Raw genomic sequence first — 13,407 nt, forward strand, 5'->3', positions numbered from 1 at the left:
ACTTCTGGAACATTCTAATTAACAATTATTTAAATAGCAAGTTTTTCTCCTTGGTCTTGTGGATATATATAAACAAAATCTGTCATCATTATATCTAAATTTTAAATGATTCATTAGGTGTAACCTTTAAAACTCTTACTATTGTTAAAAATAAATTTGTTGTTTTATTGCTTGAAGTACTTAAATATAAGATCAAATTGTTTGATAGATTGTTTAGGCAGAATATTCATGATGAAACTTTGTGGAATGGACGGCTACTGCTTGTTGTGAAGACACAAGTGTAGAGGATGACATTTCAAAAGTCTTCCGCCTTTAGTCTTAAAGACAAAAAGCAGAAGACTTTTGAAACGTTGTCCTCTACACTTGTGTCTCCACAACAGGCAGTAGCTATCAATTCTACAAAGTTTCATCAAGATCAAATTGCTGAATTTCAAATTCTGTTATCATGTTTGATAGGTCAACTACAAAATGCATTTTCCTGTTATGAAAGAGCTGTAAAAGTTAAATCAGACACAATTAGTCACCATCAGGGTCTTCTTCGATGCTTGATGGGTTTAGATCAGTCAAACACAGCACTTACCTATGCTACTGGTCTTCTAAATGAAAGGTTTGTGTTTGTTTGTTTTATGCACACTTTTTAAGTTATTTTCATCCAACAGGAAATAGAGTTGCTTTCTTAAACATGAGTATTTTTTCTTTTTATAATTTGTCTAGCTATACACCTGACAGGAAATAAGATTCATTTGTTAATTATAATTATTTTCTTATATTCATAATGCTTTGTACTAGCACTAACTCTAAATAAACTTCGACATTTTCTGGTGAAAAATGTGAAAGTTTAGATAAATTTTCTTTGTTGCATTATTTTTATAGACCAGAATGGTCAAATGAGATAAATCCATTTCGTGTAGAATCAGCATGGAAGTTAGCAGACTGGGACGGCCTTTCTGAGTTCCTAAAATCAGTAAGTACGATAAGATCAAAAGTATTTTCAAATTTTAAATTAATGTAGTGGCTAGGATGATTTGTTAGCTACATTCATTGGCACAACTGTTTGAGCATAAATGTCTTCTTTATTTATACTTCTGTGCATAAATGTCATAAATGTCTTCTTTATTTATACTTCTGCACATAAATGTCTTATTTATACTTCTGTGCATAAATGTCTTCTTTATTTATTATATTTATACTTCATAAATGTCTTCTTTATTCATACTTCTGCACATAAATGTCTTCTTTATTCATACTTGTTAAATTCACATAAATGTCTTCTTTATGTACATAAATGTCTTCTTTATTCATAGTTCTGTACTAGTTTAATTGTTCTTCTGATACAGAAGAGCATTGTAAGTCCTCGTTTATCTAAAGAAACTGTCCCAAGAGACATATCAGTTTGATTTGTTAAAACAGTGAGTGTTTATTTATCTCTTACTATGGAAAAAAAAATTAAAAAACTATTGTGCCTGCAACATGTATAATAAAATTGCATCATGATAAAATAAACTATAATTTGTACAATTTACAGAAATGAATAAAACATTGTTTTACAAGTAGTAAGATTAAAGTTTGTCATTTTTATATTTAAACTTTTATTGATTAAAGTTTCAATTAATAATGTTTTATACAACACATTGAAAAACTCATTACTGCCACTTCACTGGAAATTCGTGGTTTCACTGAAAGTCTTTTCACTAGAGATGTAGTACTGTAATATAAATAACAGTGAATCTTGTTTGTTTTTTTTATTAGAAATTTGTTTAGAATAGCACTTGCTAATAATACCAGGAGGTTTAATGACCCTTCTTGTAGAGCTGGCTGTCTGGCAGCAAGTAGAGGAGGAATCCTTTACTTACTTTACCAATCGACTTCTGTTTATTTACTGTCCTGTTGACAAGCTCGTATTTTAGTTTTACTGCTGTATCATACAGTTTCCTTTCTTCTGAATGTTGTGAGGAATACTTTCTATGGTTGTCACTTTTGCCATATTAATGCACGTGGAGCCATATTCTTTCATTAGAATTGAGTGGATATGGCAGAGCTTGTTAACTGTCTCATTTACTTTTACCCCATGTGGTATGGCACACAGTGACAGAGGATGGTCTTACTATACAGTTTCTTTATTTCTGTCATCCATATGGGAAAATACTGAATTACTGATATGATACCTTTCCTATACTAACATAATTGCTTTCCTAGAGTTGCGTTACACTCTCTTTGTATAAATTTTGCTTATCACTAGCCTTGAGACTTCTGTCCAGATTCATGTTTCCATGCAAATAAGTATGCAACAACCCTCCAACAGTAAGAGAGTAACACACTTTTCTAGCACAGCTGACTTCCTCCATTCTGAAGTATACAATCATCATTTCATGACTGGGCAGTTTATAAGCATTGGGTTTGTCTGTTGGCAGATGTGACAGCTTTTGTACAGCAAGTGGTGGACAAGTTCATGAAGCCTCTGCCTTTCTTTTGTACATGACATATCTCCACTTATGTTTCTTGTTTGAGATGGAAGGAATTTTGTCAGTTTTTTTTATTATTACCTGCATCCTAATCATGTACCAATGCTGACTTGAAACTACCTAAACCTTTTTTATTCTTTTGTACAATTTAGTTTCCTCAAGTTTGTTTCATTCACCTTATTTCTGTAGAAATCTCCAATCTTACAATGGTGTTTTGGTGCATGCTCTTTTACTTATCTTTTCTACAGTTGTGTGTTTATCTTCTTCAGCATTATCCTTTCATATTTGGTTGATTTGTTGCTACCATTTGTTAGGAGCATAATGCCCTTGTTACTTAAGTCCTTTAACCCCACCCTATTTTGTTCTCATATGTTTTCATCTGCCTGTGTAGTTTTACTAAAATATTGTAAAGTGTTTCATTTCTCTGTATTCTACATGGTATATCTCCCTTTCAGTGCAGTATGGAAGTTCTTGGAACTTACCAGTTTCTAACTGCTGGAGTGGTGGACCATGAAGGCTTCGTCAAGTGCATGACAACTTTCAATCAGTAGAGAGTAGGGTGGTGGTGCTCTGCTAGTGCATATAGTGTGTATCCTTTTACTACTGAGCAATGGATGAAAAATTCCCAATATTGTATGGTTTTCTGTTAAACAAGTCTGCCTCATGCATTTTACTCCTGGCTAACTTTTTCCCACATTTTACTATCACTTGAATATCAGTTCTCATGCAGTCTTGTGTTTGAGTCACATATAACCAGTCAGCATACGGCCTCCCATGTATGAATGATAGGGACCCTACACCTACCATGGACCAGACAAAAATTCCTGACACTACATGGTTTATGACTGGAGTTGACCCACCATGTTTGCATTCCCTTTTTTTTTTTACCATTTCCCAGGTGTTAAGTTCTCAGGTAGCCTTTTCTTAGTTGTGTACTGGGTCTTCAAACATTTGCCGTATCTAAGTTGCCAGAAAAATGTTGCTTTTCCTTTCTGCTTCCTGCCATTGAAGTAAAGATTTTTGGGACCCTTCTCCTTCTGTAGACTAGAAGACATGTATTCAATACTACCTGGTTTTGGACTAGAGTTAACCTACCATGTACTTTCTATTGCACCTAGCTACTACACCATCAAGCATATCCATTTTCCATACTGGACTTGTTTTCTTGGTGACACGTATCTTCACTACAGGTGAAGACTATACCCTGCATGTGTGTTCCTATGCTTTTGTAGTATAGGGTATTGTGCTCCATCTGTTTTCTTCAGGCACTTTCTGAAGGGAGTTCACCTAAGTTGCTTTTGTTTTGGTTTCTCCACTGTTTTAGTGTGGGATTTAAGCTCTAATGTGAGGGTAGGTAAGATATTGTATTGAATGTTAAGGTTTTCCAATGTTGAAAATGTATTTCGTATAGGTACTTACCTCTGTCACACTTCCCACCCTTCTTGTTTACTTCCAGTACATCTTTAATTGAGTAATTTAAAGTGATAATTGAATAATTATTATAGATTATGCCAGCTGTGCTAGGATAGTACATCACACCCCTATTGGTGGAAAGTTGTCTCATGCTCATTTTATACTACAGTTCATCAATAGCATGTGGAAATGTGAATTGAGGTGTGAGTCTCAAGGCTAGTGGAGAGTAACAAATTGTGCATGTGGAGGGCAGTATGACCTGAAAAAAAATTGTTATGTGAGAGGATCTAAGTTTTATTGCAAGTACATTTATGGTGTTGGAAAATTTTAACTTTATACAGTACTGCCTGGAAATTGTTATCAGATATTATGTCATGGAACTTTCTATTTGCAGTTCATTGTTTTCCATAATCTAGAAAACAGCTTGTTGTGTGGCTTCCATCTCTGTTCTTGAACTTCTTGTATAAGACTTTTAAGTTTCACAAGAAGAATGTGTTGTTTTGCAAGACAGTAAGTACCCAGTCGTCTCTCTGTTTAATATAGGGACCATTTGTGAGTGCGATGACAGATCACTGCTTACATTTTAAATAACTGCTGACAAAATTTTTCTGATTCCCTCTTTGTCTTCTCTCTCTATTTTCTGTTCAGGTTAATTACCACAGATTCCAGTGGTACCAGATGTTTATTTAACATGAGGAACTATGAAACAAGTTGGTGATCAGTTATCTTAATGGTGACTCTTTAACATAGGTCCAACCATAACTGTATCTTTAGGTGCCATTTAGGTAGTCTCTTTCTTGATTGGTATCTGTAAATCATTGTGGAGCTGTAATTTCCCAACTAAAAAAGGACAGTGGTTCAATGATGAACTTTCTAGAAAAGTTTATTTTTTATTATTTTACATTTAACTTTGAAAAAGTGAAAATTGCTTGATTCTGCAGAACACTTTAAGGCATTATAAACAAGGGAGAAAATACAAAAGATTAATAATTGGTGCAGCTATGTGTATTTTAATAGTCAATATAGTTTCAGTTAAAAGGTAATAAATGAAGTTCATTCTAAGAATGTGTATATTTTTGCCTGCTAATTGTTCCATGTTACCTGTACCTTAGTACAGTTTTGTAACTCCATTTTTTATTTATCAAATTTGTAGCAGATTTCTTCTGATAACTGGGAAGTTGCAGTTGGAAAAATTCCTCTTTCTGTTGAAGAAAAGGTATGAGAAACTTTTAATAACTAATATATAGTCATTTATATAACAAGTTTAATATGTAGTAACTTATGGATGACACTTTTTTGCCAAGTGCCCTTGTTTCTTAATTAGTAATTGTAAAAAATTACTAATTAAGAAAGTAAATTTTAAAGTTAGCTTATTTACAACAAACAAACATACTTATCTCAAATAATAGGAACGTTTATGTTGATCTTTCCAGTGGTGGATTAAAGGTTGTATGTGCTTAGTGGCTAATAATCTTTGAGGGTCCTACAATGGGCCTCCATTAAGACCATAAGCCCTAGGGCTGAGCCCCTTCTAGCCCCAACCTAAATGACCCATTGGATCTTTCAATTTAAATTATATTGTAGACTTTAAGAAAATGTTTATTGTGTTGCACTCTTGGTTTCACTCAGTGTCAAGCCTCTGACATATTTGTACCACACACTGCAAAAGTAATTGTTGAGCATTTTAGTCATCCTAAGTGGTGCTCAGCAATAACATATGGTAAATGTACATTTTTATTCTTTAAGTTATGTTACATTTTGAAATTTGAATGACAGTATGATTACTTTCTAACATTTAATGTAGAATATCCTGTTTGTGAAATAAAATTTGGCATCAACATTATCCATGTCTGTTCTTCTGTAATTTCAAAAGTAAATGTTGAGTTTTGTTTCTTTGTGCAACTTTTCAAACTGGAGACAGGCAAATGATTGAACAGAGACCACTATTTGCAATATATGATGTATGGTCAAAAAGTTCTAAGACTTCACTTTTATTGCACAGAACAATGTACATACATCAGTATTATATTATATCCCGTTCAAAGTAATCCCCTCCAGCTAATACACACTTGTCCTGATGTTCCTGCCATTTTCGAAAGCCTTCAACTTTTGTGTGACTAAGTTCTGCTTTCACACAATTGTGGATGGTTGGAATGTCATCAAATCACCTTCCTTTCAACTTAATTTTGATTTTTGGGAACAGAACAAAATCACATGTGGCAAGATTGGGAGATTACAGGGGGTGTGGTATCACAGGAATGTTTCTTTCTGCCAAACGTTCTTGAACAGATACAGCACTATGTGAAGGTGCATTGTCGTGACAGAGAAACCAATAATCATTTTCCACAGCTCGCAGCAGTTTCTTCTAATTTCTTCCCTCAAGCAAATTAGGACCTTTTTATAAAATGCTTGGTTAACTGTCTGGCCATTAGGCACGCATTCATGATGAACAATACCTTGAACATCAAAAAACACGATCAACATTGTCTTTACATTTGATCAAGACTGTCATGTTTTTTTGGAAGTGGTGATGATGGAGATTTCCACTGGGGTGACTGAAATTTCGTTTCAGGGTCATAACTGTGTACCCATGACTCAATCACCAGTAATAATGATGTTGATGAAATTTGGATCAATTTCTAGCCTTCTTTTCAGATCCTCACACACTTGTTGATGGTGAAACTTTTGGTCATCCATCAACAGCCTTGGAAAAAAATTTGCAGACACTTGACACATGCAGAGTTTTTCAGCTAAAATCACATGACATAATGCAAAGGAAATGTTCAGTTTGTCAGCAATTTCATGAATAGTTAATCTTTGATGACTTTGACTATTTTCTTTCATCTTAGCAACCATTTCATCAGTGGATGATGTCGGTGATTGCCCAGAATGGTCGTCATCTTTGACTGATTTCTGGACATCTTGGAAGTGTTTTATCCACTGATAAACAACAGTTTTACTTAAGCAATCATAATTAAAAGCAGTTCTTAACATTTCAATGATTTCTGTTCCTACTGTACCATTTTTCATAAAAAATTTGATGCAAACATGTTGCTTTTATTTTCTGTCCATTTATATTTCAACAGAAGCAAGAGATGCTTCTGTCTTTGAACACGGGTATAAGGTCTGGATAAGTGGTTTATCCGTGAGGTAGATCACTATTTGTACTTTGTACACACCTCAGTAAAGCTTACTGCCTCTGTACTGGCACCTGTAACAGAAGAAATCTTTTTGATCAGAACTCATATATAAGATATATCAAGTTGTTTATGAGTTATGTTTGGAATATTATTGTGTGAGTAAACATTCAAATAATAAATAATATATATTAAAACAAGAACACTTGAGTTCATGTCCTTTTTAAGTCACACAGTTTGAAAAATTATGAGTTCTCTTACATAGTAAAAGTTGAGCTAAGATTGTCCATTTCATTGATTCCATAAACTGTAGTGGAAAACTATTTTGTAATTTTAAAACAAATCGTCTTTTTTTTGCTAGTACTTATTAGTCAAGAAAATATAATATCAACAAAAGTATCATATTTTGTAATTGTTATTGTATGTATGTATATATATTATCTACACTGTATGAATATTCAAACTAAATCTACATCATGGGAAAAGAAAATGGCTCCTCTTATAGAACTATGTACATCTACTTATTGTAGTTGTTGTATATAGTTGAAATCTAGTCATTTATTTGAAAGGGATGAAAATAAGTATGTGTATCTGTATCATAGTAATAGTTCTTAGTTTAAATTTAGCTATTTATTTGAAACAGATTAAAATAAGTATGTGCATTTGTTTATCATAGTTATGGCTTTTATTTTAAATCTAGCTATTTATTTGGAACAGGTGACATAGAGATTTGCATCTGTTTACCTTGTTTGTTGTCAGGGTGTTTTAGTTTATTGTATATATATATATAGGCTGGATTCCTTGTAGTTGGTGTGTGGGACTTGGCAACAAGTTTCAATAACAAACAAACAGCATACAGTTCTCTTGTTTCAGGTAATAATGTATTAAAACAATTAAAATGTATAAACAAATGTTTTTTTCATTATTTGCTAGCACAGTTGTATCTAGAGCATTAAATACTTGTCTTCTTTTCATCAAAATCCACATAGCCTGGTCCAGTTACTTTAGAATCCAATTTACAAAACAAATTAATTCTTGTCTTCTATGTTGTTACAATATAGTTTGTGATAATTTCAAGTTAGAAATCACCAATATATGCTTTTTTATGGCTAAACTCACAATCACACAGGCTAGATCTATCTGTTCAATCAAACTAACCCAAACTACATTTTTGACACACATTTATAACCTCACAGAGGTCTTAAACATTCTTCACATTATGAGTTATTGTGATAAAATAATATTCAATCAAAACAATTAGAAAAATTTAGAAGTTTCTAATAAAATAATGCAATAGTACAGCAAGTATAAATCACAGTCTGTGATTCGTACACAGAAAAGTAATTATAAACTACTGCTACTAAAAATAACTAAATTGAACACTCTCTCTTATACTATTTAAGTAATAACACTTACATTAAACTTAAACACTTGTGTGGATATAACAATAAGCTTCTCTTTAAGAAACGTGTTTACAATTATTTTTTGTACTATATACAAAGACTGTTTCCAGTTCATCCAAAAAATCTACTCATACAGTCTTGCACCAACATTTGCAGTCCTCTTGTTGGATTCAGTGTGGGACCAGAAGTTCTTGGGGTACAATACCTAACTCATGATTATTGCACAGTCAGTTTTATACCTCTGGATCTTTGCAAGTGGTTGATGATTCATTTGGATGATGAACTCCTTCCATACAGACTGTTGAAGAAGTTCCAAATGTCAGTATGGTGGCCAAACACTTCTTGAGTCACAGATCTCACTGCTCAGTGTCTTTCTGAACAGATCCCTGAGTTTCTTCAGATGGTTACATCGTACACAATGTTGGTGGGTTTTTTGCAACATTTTTCTCATCAAGAAGTTGAATGCTGCTGCTGAATTGATTAATCCAGATGGCATCTTTCTTGAATTGGTACCATTCATCAGGTGTCAAAAAAGGCTGTCTTCTCTTTAAACTTTGCCAATACACTTTTCTGAGATTGACCTTAGTGAAGAACTTGGGCCCATTTATTTTCACTGCAATAGCATCTGGGTTGCCCATAGGTTTGGAGCCAAATTCTGTCATAAAGTTTATTTTCTGGAAATCTGTACAGATGGTTGTGAGACATTCATGGTCTTCATGATTACCACCAGTGAACAGTAAACTTAATTCAAAGGCCCAGTTATTCCAGCTTCTAACATTACTTTAACTTTTAGCTTAATCAGGCTTTTATTATGTAGAACATTTGGTAGGGCTTCACTTTGACTAAGTTCTTGGTCATGGTCACAGTCTGTCTGGCTTTATCTGTCTGTGGAGACAGATGCACACTGCTACTTCTTTCTTCAATTTGTCATTAATTTCTTCATTGATGTTGACACTTTTGTACATGTCATCTACACCCAGTGGTCTCAGATTTTCATTTTTTTGTGTGTGTGAAAATTACTAACCTTCAGATGAGTTTGTTGTGTCTTTAAGGAACAGAAACCTTCTTTCTGAAATGTTAATCCTTGGACTTCTTATCATAGAAGCATTTCTGTCTGACATCGGCTGCATACAAACTTGTTTGAGTGAGTTGACAAGTCTTCTACAGTTGGTTTCTTAGGTCTAACACATATTGGTATATGTGCATCACTTCTGACTCTTCTTCTTCTGTGAACAGTTTTCACAGTATCCGCATTGGACCTCATACTGCTCTTCCATGCAGTAACATGAATACTGAAAATCTTATATTTACATACGAGAATTATAAATAAGCAAATACTACTGCCTGGAGGTACTTGTCCTGGTCACGTGGTCTTTTCTCGAACATTTTCATCATGTTCTTTAGGACGTCATCAACTGTCTTGCAAGGAGCTGCTTAGTGCTAATGAGTCTGCACACCTCTTGAATCAATTTTAAGGTAAACTAGGTCCCTCTGTCACTTGAGACTTGTTTTTAAAACCCTTCTCTGCAGAACACTTATAAGGAAGGTTTCTGCGAGTTTCTCTGTCTTTGGTAGTGCTATGGCTTCTGGGTAACATGTTACATAGCTACTATCATCACATACATATTGCTCATGTCAGGTGTTAGTTGTCCAATCAAGTCCATGGCAACTGTGTTGGATAGCACTCCCATAAGAGACATTTCATCTCATGGCTCTATGGCTACATTCATTCTAGGTAGAGTCCCTTTATTTTGTATGCCATCTTCTTTATTCCTTGGTGTCATTTCACAAGTTACTTGTTGACCATTACTTGAGTCTAGTGCTTTGTTGGTACAATGATCTGTTTAACTTCTGGTAGAAGTGCTTTGATAGATCTGATACAGCACTTTCTTCTGATTCTCTGTTCTGTATATCCTTTTTTTCCTCATTTTTGTGCTCAATTGTCTCTTAGACATTGTTTCAAAGTTTCATCATTGAAGGGTCTTTCTTCTGTGCTTCCTTCAATTCCCATAGACATACATACACAATGTCACTTTTTGAGATTTCCAGAGGGTTGATGTTTTGCTTTTATTTTTTTGAATTCTTGTGGTGACTGCAGATACTTCATCAGTCTCCTTTCTGTCTGGTTCTTTCAAATTTCTGTTGTCAGGTATATTGCTGATTACCATGTCATAGATGGGTGCTTTCTTATGTGTTGTCTCAAGGTCTCCCACATAGTATGGAGTTTCCCCTTTATTGTTACTATAGGAAACTTTCTCACTGTCCCATCAGTCAGCACACATATATGTACTTTTGCCATTATCTGGTCATTTGATACTAGAGTAATTCTCACTTCTGCTCCCAGTGTTTCATTTCACTGTCATGTTCTTGTTGCCAAACATAGTGTTCACCTACTGATAAGTTGTGATTGATCCATTTGTTAATTTGAACTGACTGTCATTCAAGTACTGTGTAATCATGAATTATTTTATGTGATTTCTGGCAACAGTGACAATCATTCTTCTCTAGTATCTTACTAGCACCATCTTTGTAGGTAACTCTAACTGCTTGATTTGAGATTCTTGTTGGTTGCAAACTTGCAATCATATCACAATATGTCTCATTTTCTAACAAGTGTAGTATCTCCCATTTGTCTGACGACTTCTTGTCACCTGTGGTGGCATCCTGCTTGTAATCCCTCTTCTTGGCTTTGAATGGTTATGATTGGATTTGCCTGTTATGTTCTCCCCATGGGCTTCCACATACTATTTTGCCAGCTTGATCATCTTTATCATGTCATTTGGTGCTCTTTCTGGTACAAAAAATGACATGTAAGTGGAGTACATGATAATGAATTATTCATCTGTTAGTAGGTTTACCAGTCCTTCAAAACTATCTTCACACTTGGCCATGTAAATTCACCTTGTGAAATATTGCTGTAGACATGCCACAAACTGAAATATAGTTTCTCTAGTGTCAACTTTGCCTTTTCTAAATTCTAACAAAAACCATCCTATGTAATTTCATTGCATTTCAGCAAGGCAATTTTTAACATATTCTAGTCCATGGCATCTTCTGATATTACACCTACATACACTTGTAGTCCTTTTACTGTGAAAAGGATTGTCCCAGTTTTGACCTTGAGGGGTGAATCTTTCACTTCTCATTAGATCATTCATGTTGTCTTTCTATTCATCAAGTTTTGTCAGCCCATTGTTAATGATCCTTCAATTTGCTTGTTAAACTTAGTGACTTCAAGTTGTACTGTTATATTCTCTTTGTTTTTAGTCTCTCTCTCTCTCAGTTTCCAGTTTTTCATTTCTTTTTTCAGCCTTTCTTTTTTTCTTCTTTTTTTGTTGTTTGTTTCTCTCTTTATGTCTTGTTGTTGTGTAACAAACTCTCATATATCACCATCTTTAAGGCTAAGTTATTTGCCCTTCACCATCCACTTATCAAAGCCAGTTAAAATGGTGTATATGTGGCCTCTACAATATTTATTCTATTGCTTCAGCTGTGAATTTATAGGCCTATGCTTTACAGTAAGTGTCTGACTTGTTGGCATTTCAACAGTGAAGAAACAGCATAGAGTTCACTTTTTTTTAAATAATAGTAAATTAAAGCAAGTCAAACATATATTCAAATGTTCATTACACTGTTGGCTATTACAGTTGTATCCAAATCTTTAAATTGTTGTCTCCTTTTCTTAAAGCTCACACAATCTTGTTCATATTATATAATTTTTACTTTGTTGTTACAATACAGTCTGTGATAATTTCACTTCAGAAATAGCCAGAATACACTCTTTATGGCTAAACTCCCACTCAGACTGTCTAGATATATCTAAGTGACCAACTCAAAGTGCATTTTGGATGCATATTTGTTGTCTGAAAGAGGCCTCAGTTGCTTTACACAATGGTCTTCATGGGATATTATGATGCAATAATTTGTGATAGTGTGAAAATCTTGGAAGGTTCTACTGACATGATTCAGCAATATACAACAAGTGCCAATTCACAACAATTTAATCAAAGTATGATACATGCACAGCTATGTAACAAACCTGTGGTAAACCATCTCCACAAAAAATAAGTTAATTTAACACCAAAGATGTATTCAAACTGTTTAAATCTACCTGTTCATTGAGAGCATATGAAAATAAGTTCATACCATGAATGTGATGTTATGTAGAAGATCTTGTAACATAAATTTTCAATTAATTTTGATTTTGCCATTGGTTATAATCATACACAACATTATAGCAAAGTTCTTGAGAAAACTTAGTTTCCTTCCTGAGTTTTAAAGTATAATCATAGTATAAATAAACTTTTGTATCTCAATAAGAAAATAAATGCTTTAATTAGCAAAGATGTATTTCCAACATTCAAGTGCAATATATATTTTTTTTATATGTTAGTAATGTAAATGTATTTGGAAGAAGTGAAGAGGCATGTCACTTAAAGATTATTCATGTCTCTAGGAAATATTCAAAATACTTTTTGGATTGATGTGGTAAATTTTGTTCCACCCTTGATTATCTCACATAGTGTAAAATTGTAAGAACTCAGCAGATGGGACCTTTATCAGCAGCCTCCATGGAAAATGGTGGATACAGTCACGTTCTCAGGTAATTATATTAAATCTCCATTTATATAAAAGTATAAATCACCATACATGTTATCATGTTCTTCAGTAATTTTTTATATCTACTAATAAGGAAATAGTTAATACCAGTGTGGATTCCACCATGGTCTCAAGTGATTGCAATTGATTTTATTTCTATTTACAAGATAAATTGTATGTACCAAGGTAGATATAATGTTCTCACGTAACTGTTTTTATCACATTATAAGAAAAGTGATGCATTTCATGCTTACAGAATTAAGAAATAAGAGTTTAAATGAAAGTAACTAACAAAGGATTAACAATCATATTGACAAAAGTCTTAAAGTAATGGGGACAAAATAAACTGAAGAAGCAAAAATATAAAAGTTCTGAGGTTACATGGAGAATGGT

The 13,407-nt window shown here is 33.6% G+C and overlaps 2 protein-coding genes across 7 annotated transcripts in view; one reads left to right on the forward strand and one right to left on the reverse strand.

The window, feature by feature from the left end:
- LOC143243195 (serine/threonine-protein kinase atr-like) overlaps positions 1-13,407 on the forward strand; it is a 40,240-nt gene that overhangs the window by 11,257 nt on the left and 15,576 nt on the right. For both annotated transcript variants that reach the window (XM_076486993.1, XM_076486994.1), the window contains 5 exons: positions 457-607; positions 874-964; positions 5,029-5,091; positions 7,820-7,885; positions 12,939-13,018. In XM_076486993.1, the coding sequence (XP_076343108.1) occupies positions 457-607; positions 874-964; positions 5,029-5,091; positions 7,820-7,885; positions 12,939-13,018 (451 nt within the window). The remainder of the gene's footprint in view (positions 1-456; positions 608-873; positions 965-5,028; positions 5,092-7,819; positions 7,886-12,938; positions 13,019-13,407) is intronic.
- Positions 5,838-13,407, reverse strand: part of LOC143243197 (protein GVQW3-like) — a 70,718-nt gene continuing 63,148 nt past the window's right edge. For all 5 annotated transcript variants that reach the window (XM_076487000.1, XM_076487001.1, XM_076486999.1 and 2 more), the window contains exon 4: positions 5,838-7,086. In XM_076487000.1, coding sequence (XP_076343115.1) covers positions 6,471-6,905 — 435 coding nt within the window. In that variant the 5' untranslated portion in view covers positions 6,906-7,086 and the 3' untranslated portion in view covers positions 5,838-6,470. The remainder of the gene's footprint in view (positions 7,087-13,407) is intronic.

This window comes from Tachypleus tridentatus, unplaced genomic scaffold (assembly GCF_004210375.1).
Source record: "Tachypleus tridentatus isolate NWPU-2018 unplaced genomic scaffold, ASM421037v1 Hic_cluster_2, whole genome shotgun sequence".
NCBI classification, from domain to species: domain Eukaryota; kingdom Metazoa; phylum Arthropoda; class Merostomata; order Xiphosura; family Limulidae; genus Tachypleus; species Tachypleus tridentatus.